Raw genomic sequence first — 12,564 nt, 5'->3', positions numbered from 1 at the left:
TTTGTATGTGGTTAAACTGTTACAACATATTTCTGGGCAAGAAGGCACCTGTGAGCTACACCATTCCCAGATCTTCCCAGTGATGGGGCCTTCCACCTCCTTAGAGTGAGAGGACACTGCACTCCCAGTCGTAAGAGCCATTCAGTCATCACTGTCTTTGCCTACCTTTTAAACATCCATTCTGATGCTTTTGGCTAATTTACCATCATCCTTTTATTCGTCATAGCACCCATCCCTTCTCCCTTCCTCACTTATTTTCTATACTGGCTCCTCACTCAACTCAGCATTTGCTTTCACCTTTCTTGTTCTTGCTAGCACCAGCTCTTACAAAATCTCTTTGTATCTCCCTGTTGCTCCTGACATGCCCTCAGGAAGAACTATTTATAACCACACTATGATGCCACCAACTTTATTTCACAGAATCACAGAACAGCTGAAGTTGGAAGGGACCGCCAGAGGTCATCTCATCCAACATCCTTGCTCAAGGAGGGTCACCTGGAGCAGGTTGCCCAGGACCATGACCAGATGGCTTTTGAATATCTGCAGAGATGGAGACTTCACAACTTCTTGGGGCAACCTGTGCCAGTGCTTGGTCACTCTCACAGTAAAAAAGTGTTTTCTGATATTCAGAATCTGTGTTTCTGTTTGTGTCCATTGTCTCTTCAATACCTCTCTTCACTTCTTTCACACGTCTTTCATATCTCTCTCTAAGTGTTCCTATGTATAGTAGTAACAGCAATGAAATCTCTGGTCCACGGAGACCCACTGCTTGTCATTCAGCTGCTTTCACTACTGATTGCTTTCATTTTTTGTCCTTCATCTCGTGCTGCAATTGTGAATTCCCAAGGGAAAGGATTCTTTTTTTTTTTTTTTTTTTTGTCTGCTTCTTCAGCACCTAACCAAAGGATCTTGGTCTATGCCTGAGGCTCTCTGACACATGTAAATACAAAGACCAACAAGAAATACTGTCAATATTGTTCTTTCATTTAAAGCTCCTATAACCTTATTAGGGGATATATATTTGCTTTTTAGCAGATAGGTTTCATATGCACAGAACACAAAGGAAGAATTGTAACATTCCCCTACAAACAACCTAAATGTCTGTGGAAGACCCTGCAAATGTGTCTATCCATGGATAGAAATGGCATTTCATCCACTATCACTAATTTGAAAGTCCATTATTCTTATCACGCACATCACTATGGAACTCAGAAGGACTTAAAGAATTTATTCTATTTTTTTTTATTTTATTTTTCATTGTAGATTTTTCTCCTGGAGTCCTGAATTCAGTAATAGAGTATGTAACAGAATTTGTGGGTGAACTAAGATCAAAGCAAGATTTTTGTCTTTGCATTCCTCTGATCTGCAGCATCCTTGAGGATGCTCTAAACTAGGTAGATATCAACATGCTGTGGTCATGGCTAAATCTCATCCTATCTCTTCCTGGTGATGACTGAGGGAGCTAGGACATACACTTAAATGAGTCTGGAAAGAGCAATCTAAATCCTGAAAAGCCACTCTGTTTGCAGATGCTGTGGCACCTCTGCTGCACCACTTTCAGTGCTATTGCACTGAATATATTGTGTTTTCCTTCTGCTGGCGTAGGTTTCTTCTACATCAGTAAGATCTTTTAATGCTTATTCTATATTCTTGGCTATTTCTTTCTGTATGCAGGACATAAAATAACTGTAGATGTAGGTCATCAACCGGACTATTATATTTCATTCTCTACCAGCATATTTGACCTTGATTTCTGATTCTGTATCTCCATTACTTTTACTGGAAATACAAGGGGAGCCTTCCATTGGTCAAAAACCCCTGTAGATCTATTTATTCTTTAATTCACACAAGGTAAAATACAAAATAATTATTTCTGAAAATAGTGTAAACCAAATACGTGGATTTCCCTACACTTGAAAAGTTTTGTTTATTTGTTTTTAATATCTGTAGGGTTTTTTGTTTTGTTTTGGTTTGGTTTTGATCAGAAAATGCCTTGCTTTGAAAGACAAACACTTCTTTTAGTGCTTGGGTTTTGTTGGTCTTTTATCTTGTTTTAATTAGCTCACTTGGGAAGTAATGTAACTCTATTGCAGAAAAAGCAGTATCAGTAGCTGAATCCTCCTTTTCAATTAACCATACAAATCCAGGCCATCTTTCCACATTTATACTGCATTACTCCACACTTGGCACAAACTGCCTCTCTCCATGTCCTTCATCATTTTAAGGTCATCTTGAGAGGAAGCAGCCCATTCCCCTGTTTTGTGCCAGCAGGCAGCAAGATGCACACTTCTGTTCACCTGTCTGGAATCCATCACAGCAGCCAGGACCAGGGCTGCAGGCAGTACTACGAAGTCCTAGAATACCTTGCTAGTGAAACAGAGTAATCCAAGTGAGATTTCAAAGAAACATAACTCCTCTCAAGGCCATAAAACTTCTTGCTGCAAAGCATTTTTTGCTGAACGAATAAGAATACAGAAACTACAATGCAGTCCTGGCTAGTATAGAGAAGTCTTACCCTGGTTTTATGGAACATTGTGCAAACAAGTGAAGATTAAGGGTCAGTTTTGCTCCCAGGGAGCAAACTTCTCACTATAGGTGTGTCAGGAAGGCAGAAGAATAGACGGGCAACCAAGGAGAAATAGAGAAATGTTTCCTGGATACTCAGAATTAGGAAGGCCAAAGATCAACTAGAGTTGAAATTGCTGAAGGACATCAAGGGCAACAGGAAAGGTTTCTATAGTGACAACAGCAACAAAAGGAAGACCAGGGAGAATGTGGGCCTGCTGTCCAGTGTAGTAGGTGACCAAGTGATGGAGAACATGGAAAAGGATAACTCGGTGAAGGACTCAATGTCTTCACTCCCTCAGCCGTTACTGGCTAAGTCTGCTGCTCACTCCCAGGCCCTTTGGGTCTTTGCTTAGTAGCAAAAACTGGCAGAGATAGGTACTATCCATGGTACAGAAGGATCAAATTAGGTACTGGTTAGGTCAGCTGGACATATGCAAGTCCATAGGACTGGATAGGATGGATCTGAAGGTGCTGGGAAGCTGGCTTGATGTTATTTTGGGACCATTGTCTATCATGTTTGAAAAGCTGTGGTGATTAAGGGAGCAAAGGCTAAAGAAGGCAGTTGTTAAAAGTATCTTCAAATAAGGCAAGAAGGAATTAGGAAACATACTCAGCACAAATAATAATTTGATTCATAGGAAGATGTTAATAGGAAGGTATTATGGAAGCTTCAGTGTACAGTATACCTTGTCTTTAGAAAATAAAACTGCTTCAATATTTTTGGAAAATTCTGAGGTTGACAACATGTAAAGGCTTGTAGCAATGGGGATTTTCTTCATGTGTTTTAGGAAGAACTTCCCAAACACTTTTTGGACTGCAGTGTATGGTATTTAGCAGAGTACTGTTTGCTACAAGAAGGTGATGGTTTCTCACATGACACTGAATAATACTACACAAATATGCATGTGTAGTATCCAAGAGGATATAAAATCCAGAGGAACTTCAAAGACCCATAATAACATGATAATTGCATGTAAACTGGATATGATATAACAAACATTGTCTTTCCAGTAATGTATTAAAAAATGGAGATCTATATAACAGAGCAATGTAGCTAAACATTTCTCCAGAGCAATGACACATCATTATGATTTGTAATTTGAGATGTTAAATTCTTTAACATTTCTTGTAATAAGTACAGATAAATGTGCCTTATCCATGTATAACCTGATAGCTCAGGTTGTACAGACTTTGACAGTGTTTTTTCTAATACAGTCTGCATTTAAACTAAAGCAGCACAGTGCATACTGTAGTCAAAGTTCAGTTAGAAACATATCTGAAATGCGCACATTAACTGGTTGTGATCTGTTTTATAAAAAAACCCACAGTCAAAACCTAATGTGTCACATAGCATAAATAAATACTATACTGAAGTACACAATATTATACTACAGCCTTCAATTAATCCCTCTGCTAGTGCAGGATTATTTCTACTAATAACTACTTTTAAACTTCCTAAGAGAGGAAACTTGGATCTCCACCTCTGGAGATGTGGAGATTTAAATCACATCAGTATGAGAAAATTTATTCCCAGTATTAAATCCAAATGTTCATTTTTTCCAGATTTATCACATTAGCCCTGGTTACTTATTTGTCCAACTTTGAATTATCTTTATTCATCCATTGGGTTCACACTTTTTAAATTCTCTGAGCTTCTCAATCACTAGTCAACAAAGCTCTATCTGATGAGTTCTCTGAATTTATTCCCTACAGCTCTCCTGTTAATTTGCATTACTTTTGTCTGGACACTTTAGTTTGTTAATACTTTTCTGGTAGTGACTGCACAGAATTGTAAAGAATAGGGCAGGTCTTGGGATGAGCTCACACATGGTCAACCCATCGCAGAAAAAAGCATGAAGACAAAAGTAATTTCTTGATTTCTCTGCAGCTAAGATCCTCTTGGTGCTGATCTAGTTTTGATACAAAATAAAGTACACTGACAGTTGTTCCAGTGAGCCTGTTTGCGCAGAAAGGGTTTCTGGAGTGCATAGACCCATAAAATATGGGCTTTGTGGCACCTGCTCCTGCTCTGCATCCTGGAAACACAGATGAGCAAAGAAAAGTGGGGTTTTTTTTAAAAAAAAATTTCCTTAGGAAAATTATGAGCTGATGTAATTTAAAGCAACCCTGAGCTGATAATAAGTTGCTGCTTGTGGTAACCACAGAATCTCAACAGAATATAAATTAGATTAACTGAATGTCCATGCACACTTCTGCTGAGCTACACAGCACTAGCCAGCAGAATTACAGGTTTTACCAAGCCATGTGTGAGCATGGCTAGTCTCTGACCTTGTGCCTGACGTGACTGGTTGCGAGAAGCACTGCACATTGACTCAGGGAGAGCACTAGCCAACACCCTGGCATGGTCAGAAACACTACTCTGGCCACCCAGCACCCTCTAGTTAGGCAGCAGAGCTGTCTGACAGGCCAGGCAGGGAGTTCAGTTTAGCAGTTGACTGCACCACAGCTCACTCAAGTGCATCCCAATCAAAGTCTACTCAACCCACGCACAGATCAAGTCTATCCAAAACCATCCTTGGTAAAACCATCTGCTGGCCAGGGGATATGAGCAGGAAGATGCTCCTGGAGACAGAAGCACTTACAATGGCTGTTGGTTTTCTTTAAGCTGAACCCTGTTAAAAACCATGGGGAAGTCTGTGATCTGATTTCTCTGGAAGTGCACAGGATGAAGGAGCCATCACATCTTTGCATCAGGATGCTGTCTGTTTAAAGGCAGAACGGTCCCACTCTTCTAATTTCACACATGAAAATATAGTCACATACGCTTCTATTTCCTGGATGCCTGTGGGAGTGGGTTTGACCCATACTGACACAGGTGGCCTAGGTGCCACTTTTTCATGCTACGTTATGACGAATGTCTGGATTTCATCTTTTCTTATTGTTTGCTCCTTGAAATAGACCAAAACTGACCATATCTTCATTATTTCTGAAAGGATAATATTTGCCTATTGATATAGGCAGCCTCTGGTATCTGTAAGCTTTCCCCAGCCAGCAGCTTGGCTGAAGTGTCACCAGTCTGCTATGAAGGATGGTGACCTGCTGCAAGACCCACATGGGTGAGGGAACCCTCTAACCATACATCTTGCTGCAGAAAAGGGAGAAGAGCCCAAGTGGCTGGAGTGAGAGGATCACAGCAGGACTATGGACTACTGCCTTCACCTGACAGCCCTGGCAGGAGGAGGCAAGCAGCATCACTCCCAAAACAGTTAGTGTTTTGATGTCATGAGTGTTCCTGTCTGGATGCCAAGACAGAGGCCTGATTTCCTAAGATAGAAACAAGCACACACCAGGAATACCAATTATGAAAATAATGAGCATTTATTCAGCCTCCAATTCAGAATAGAGAGGAAAGACTCTGTTGCACTAATCCTACATCTCACAAAGTTTAAAAAGGCACTGCAGAAGTTATGAAAGTCACCCTTTGTATTGTAATAGTATAATTTTTAAAAGTAGCTGTTTTTTATACAAAAAGGAAATAATATTTATTCAGTTTTGATTCCTTCCTTATCACTTCCCTGAGAAAGTGACAACATACTTAAATAAATTTAAAAAAAGAAGTAAATGTGACTTTTTTATGCCTTAAAATGCATTAACAAATGTCGACAGGGTTCCTTATACATGTTTATATATCTATCCAATGGCATTACATTTTTGAGTTTCTGAGCATTTACGTTTTTCAGGGATATGCTTCCCACTTTATTTTTTAAGAAAAAAAATCATTAGTTTTTTGCATTCCATATTTAATGATGAGATTAAACTCCCTTGTCTGCCTCAAAGTTATGGGGGAAATATAGCAAAGCCCATAACATCTTACTAATATAGAACAGGTACAAAAACTCAATCAGGTCATGAAGTCACTGATTGTATTTAAGATTTCTTCTCCCTTTTTTTGACCTAAATGTTAATAAATCCACATTTACATGTTCTCTGAATACAGTGGTGAGAAATGGACATCATACTGATATGTGATCTACCACTTCAAGAGGCACTTTCTACTGGAATGTGATCTTTACTATAAAGTATCTCATTTAATTTGTCTGTGCCCTTGAAACCACTTTCTGCTGTTAAAAGACATGGCTTTTGAAAGACTACTTCGATTTTTATCTATATACATCTACCCTCATGATCCCTTTGTTTTCCATTTTAAATCATAATATTTCATTAACTACTGTGTGTAGGTCTTAAGAGGGTAGTATAGTATTTTATTGTCTTTATTTTGGTTTATTTCCTTTGTATTCCTCTGCTGTAGAGTGCTCTGGATATCCTGCTCATAAGGGAACGCTGCATACAGTAAGTGGGGAGAATTTTGAATTCCCTGCAATTTTTTACATGGAAGAATGGAATAAAAACTACTGGAATCAAACACTACCTCTTTATAAAACCATTGTTACCACAATGTAGCAATTAAAAACTCCATTGCCTAAGTGGCACAGTCCTTAACTCATAGTTTAAATTTCCAGATAGTAAAATGAAATGTTAATTGAAAATGCATTAGCTGAACAGAAGGGTTTAGATCATTTAGAAGGTTTTAGGCTAAATTTGGTTTGAGAGATGGAATGAAAGCCTATGCAAAACAATGTATTCTTAGGTATGAGGATCCTCTGCAGGTGAATAGAATCAGAGCACCTCCCAGTGCTGCTTATATGCCGGTGTGTGGGGAGAGTCACCAGCAAGACCTCAGCTTCAACCCATATTCACTTTCTCATGGGAGCTCATCATAATGGTGACACAACTGAAAACATGTAAGCTGACCTGTTAAAACTGTTCCTAAAATAACTGTAAGTTTTTTTGTCTTCCAAGTAACACAGAACACTAAGGCTTTACCAATGGAGCGTAGTCAACCTTTTTTTAAAAGACTTAGTAATTGCAGAGTTCTGGAATAATAAGGAAATTCCAGCTAACTTCCATTCCTTCTGGCAAGTAATACTCCATCAGTAAAAAAAAAAGTATGAATGAAATTTTGTCTCCATTTAAGCCAGCTGGAATTTTACTACGGACTTCAGTGGGGCCAAGGGAAGTCCATGATCATGCAAGTCATTAAATAGCTTCAGCAAGCTTTGAATTTTAAACAGTGAATGAATTTGAGATAATTCCAAACAATCAAACAAATGATAAAAAGTGGACTTTTGACAAAACTAATGGCACAGTAACTAAAATGATTGCTTTTCATTGGACAAAATTAAGGACTATTCTTACATTAATAGTAAATAAGATATCTTTTATAAAAAAAAATGTTATGGAGCTCTTCTGAGACAAAAATTTGGTAGAATAAAATGGAGTTCTACTTAGTACATTATTCATAGGGGTACTGGTTGAATTCCCATATTTTTATAATTTTGCCACATCATTAACAATTATGAAAAACCTGTTCTATGTCTGCATTCTTGTAGAGTTACACACTGTTAAAATCCTTCTTGCTTTTGCTTATTTGAAATGCATTTATGTCCTTATGGATTATCAACAAACACATTTCTTTTTCTTACAGTATTTATACACTGAAAAATTCTTATATCTGGTACTGCTACTGCATATATTACTTTTAAAAGGTAATTCTACCCATAGCACACATTACTCTTACACTCTTACATTATTAATACTTTGTAATGATATCATAACCTTCAATAATGTGCCTTAACATATATGGGTTTTGGAAATAATATTGAAGCTGTTACATTTCTATTTATGACCATTGGCATTCTTAACAAATATACAGTTCAAGTACATTTTCAGTCTACTGATACGCTGCACTTTCTAAGAAATTTTGCTGATCTAATAAAGAGGTGGGAACAGCCTTTGAAGTCAGTGATCCATGAAGTCTCCATACAAGTTTTGACATATCAGAGAGATGACAGTACACTGAGCCAACCCTGCTATTGGAGAAGTCGTAAAAGACAGCACACACATATACACACAGTTCGTCTGTTCATCACAGCTTTGTTATTCTGCATTTTATGGTTTACACATATTGTGCCAATTCAAAGACCATATATGAGCTTCATTCCAGAAACTGGAAAAGGAATGTGGATGGTTTTGCTGGGGCACATCCTCCTGTGCTGCATGAGTCTGCATAACAGAAACAGGTGGCTTTCACTCTGCACAGGAACACTTTCTCCTCTGGTACAGAAATATGTTTATTTTACTTTACCCCAATATCTGTGTTGGAAACAAATTTTATCTCCAATGGAGTTATCATTCTGGGCCAAATCAGACTTCTTTTAATCACTACAGTAAATTGGAATTCTGCTAAAAAGAAACAATGTGAAACCTTTAGGATTTGGCTGTGCTATTATACAAAGACCTCCAAATAAATGAGGTTGATGTGCTTCAGGCAAACACTGTTTGCCCCAAACAGTAATGAATTGGTGGAAGACACTGAAATTTTATTACAGATTCAGAACTCAATGATAATCTCACTGAATTTAATATGACTTGGACTCATAATTTGAGTGAGAGTGGAAGTGAGCCTTGTATTCTTCTTTCTCTTATTCTGCATTGAATAATGTCACCTAGATTGCCATGGAAGATTACCACAGGCAAGCTGCAAAACCATGCAGCAACCGTTTATGTACCATTATGTATGTTTAAAGTAATTCATATATATAAAATGGCTTGGTCTTTCCAGCAGTTTCTCAAAAAGCCATAAATAGAAAAGGTCAAAATAGTAATGGATTTGGTCCTACTGAAACTAGATATTTTCATATTTGCAAAACTGGTAAAAAAGATATTTGTAGAGTTTTTATCATGAACATACTGCTATTTTTCTATAGCACTGTGGAATACTACAGCCATTCACAGTTGTCACAAAAGTGGTAGACAAAGAAAGGTGTATTCAAAGTCTAAGTAGTAAAGAGGTCAAAGAGCATCCTATCTTTAGTTGTGAAGATTTTATAACTTTAAAATCTATTTTAAAACTCAAAAAATAATGTGTGCTTCAAAAAAAAAGGAATTATAGAACTATAGTTTTCTAAGAACATATACTGGTTTCACTTTTAGATTATATATTATGTAATATTATATAATATATATTTATATAATAGCTTTATATAATATACTATATACTATATGATATATGATATATAATAGTTGGCATCACAACTATTTTTTGCTTGCACCAGAACAAAAAGTTTCTGATTCTTATCACTGGTTTTCTCAACTACTATGAGAAAATATTCCCCCTCTCAACAATGCTGCGTGCTATAATGGCCAATACAAAGACTCAGTGTCAGGTAAGTCTCCACTTGGCTTCCTTCTCCTCTAGTTTACCTGGATGCTTCTGATTCTCTTCAGAATTCATAGAGTAGAAGCTAAATTGACTGAATCAACCCTTCTAGTCAAGAAGTAGTGAAAAACAACACACATACACAGAGTCTGTCCCTTAATCTCAAGTAAATGAGAAATACCTTCCTTTAAAACATTTCTCTGGTAGAGACAAACTGTTGCATAGTGGCTGTTGTTAGACAATCAGTATAGACTGACTCAGCTAAACTATAGAAACTTAATAAATACAGAATGATTTTTTCAAGCCAAAAAAAGAAATAATAAAGACATCTGCAAGCCAATCTATTAACATTGAGAATCATTACAAAGAGGGATGATTTGTTTCAAAGACCTGATAACCAGTGTTGATAAAGAGAGAAAATTCATCTCACAGAACATGTATGCTCACATAAGTTGCTTGATCTATGGAAGGACTCAAAAATCATCTTCTCTTGGGGGGGGAATTAAAAATTTCTTTGCTCTGATTGGCATAAACCAGTAAACTTAATCACTGCAGACTTAATGTGCTCAGGAAAACTTGTGGCAGAATGATTAGCAAAATCCTTCCCCGAGGAAGGTACTACAGTCGTGAGGAATTAATCAGGAAACAGGGAGTGTAACTTTGTAAAGTCTTGTCCGAAGGTCTTTGTTCCTTTGGGAACAGGAGAAACAGCATCTATAAACTAGGTATACTTTCTTATGTGTTACCTATTATTTGCCATAACACATAGAGAGATAATATATTAGCTCTTATTTGTTAGAATGCACATCTGGTGATTGGGAAACCTGGGAATCAAAGACAGGATTTATGCAGAAATTGGTCTGTTGAATTTATTTTGTTTTGCTTTTAGTTTCTGACTTCTTGGCTTCAGTGAACTTGTCATCTGCGATCAGCAAATGATGTGACAGGCATTGCACGGTCACGACTTTAGACCTCTCTTCAGCTAGGTCCTCAGCTGATTGAAGGAGTTATGCAGACTTCCCCAACCAATATGTCACCTTGCTGTTCACTCAGCTCTGGTAGCTGGTATTAAAAGACACTTCTCAGTATCCCTCGAGGGACAGAAGAGCACTGTGAATTAATTTAACCTAGCAGTTCAATCTCTACAAACTTGCTACAAACTAATGAAATTACATGGTCAAGCAATGACAGACTTGTGCTACACTTTAACTCTTTTAATGTTAGTTTCAAACACCTAGGGTGACAGAAAGATACTTCAAGAAAGGCTTGTTATTTAATGAATGTCTGCTAAACGTAAAATTGTGGTATTGTATTAATGTTTCTGTAACTTCTACCATTAGGTGTCAGACAGTAGGGAAAAAGCCGGAAAGCAAAAGAAAATATATTTTCCTTTATTTGACCTTCTTTAATGGAAATCTTTGTTACAATTTCTGCATTGATATAATTCTTTATGAAAATTTATTTACTTTCCAATGGGTACTTTGTGCTGATTAGGTGAGAAAGGATTACCTTCTTTCCTGCTATTTATAACACAGCTAATGATTTCCTTTAGGTTGAATAGCTTCTTATTTATCTTCAGATGCTTTCCTTGACAGGGACAGTCAGGACAAAAAGGTCTTCATTGCTTCTTTTGCGATAAGGTAAAAATATAGGGCTGCTTCCTGTAAATGGTTCTTCTTACTCAGGTATTCTCATATGTATGGGTCGTTTTTTTCATATAAAGGGCATTCCCTGTAATTTTGAAATTACAGTAAAAGGACCTAGCTAGTACTCAGTTATCTTAAATAGTGTATTTCTAAGAAGAATCTGATTTGAAACAGTATAGCATTATTCTGGTTTTATTAAAATGCCCTGCTATGTAACTGTCCTTCCATTTATAGTAGTTTCACTTTCAGGATAGCTGTGTTTTGGAAAAGGTTTAAAATAAGATGAATCATCAGTTCTCCTGGGAAGCACTGTTTCTGCAATAAGATGTTGGCTCTTTGCCCCATATACAGACATTTTTTAATACAGTCATTAGGACAGTTCCTGTCACTCTGTTATATTACAAAATTAATGAGTTCTTTTCAATAACTTTGCAAAGCCCGTAAGTCATGACATTGCAAATCCTTCCTGTTTTACTTAAATAGTGAGGTTTCAACCTCTGGTATAGATTGGTATTTGCAGGATCACACATGTAAAGGAAAAGTGTCAGTCTTACAACTAATTTCTGTTGCAGAGTTTGTTTGTCCTATGTTAGAAAAGCAGCTTGATGAAATTTTGTGGAAATCTCCTCAAGTATTTGGCATAAAGAACTAGCGTTTCTTTCCTATAAGTGCAATGTATTATCCTATTTCTCTTAACCAGTATAATATACTAAAATTACAATGAATCCATCTGTATTTAGCTTTTACTTATGAAAATATTTTCATAATTGCCATATGGCTTTTCACAAATTTCTGATAAGAGTAACAATGACATGTTTGTAATGGGATGTCCCAGTGCAATGCCATCAAATTAGAAAAAAAACATAATGGCAACTTGAGACAGATTTAGCAGTAAAAGTGTACTTACCTTCATATGTTCCACTTTCTAAGAGAGCACCACTTTTCTCCAATTCCATAAAATCTTCAACAGTGATGAAAATATAGTCCACGCCAGGGACTTCCCCCTCCTTATGTGGCCTTGTGGTGCCTATTAATAAGATGAAAGACACTGTCAAGCACATGACCTAAATGTAAAATAATCTTTTTGAAAGTTTTGGAAAATTCATGAAG

At 37.0% G+C, this 12,564-nt stretch overlaps 1 protein-coding gene across 2 annotated transcripts in view; it reads right to left on the bottom strand.

The window, feature by feature from the left end:
- Window positions 1-12,564, bottom strand: part of MAGI2 (membrane associated guanylate kinase, WW and PDZ domain containing 2) — a gene marked incomplete at both ends in the record, with an annotated part of 789,860 nt that overhangs the window by 303,180 nt on the left and 474,116 nt on the right. For both annotated transcript variants that reach the window (XM_082004503.1, XM_082004504.1), the window contains one exon: window positions 12,362-12,481. In XM_082004503.1, coding sequence (XP_081860629.1) covers window positions 12,362-12,481 — 120 coding nt within the window. The remainder of the gene's footprint in view (window positions 1-12,361; window positions 12,482-12,564) is intronic.

This window comes from Phaethon aethereus (genome assembly GCF_964289735.1).
Source record: "Phaethon aethereus genome assembly, chromosome: 1".
NCBI classification, from domain to species: Eukaryota; Metazoa; Chordata; class Aves; order Phaethontiformes; family Phaethontidae; genus Phaethon; species Phaethon aethereus.
Note: the sequence above shows the minus strand (reverse complement) of the source record. Positions and strands in the feature narration are given on the sequence as shown.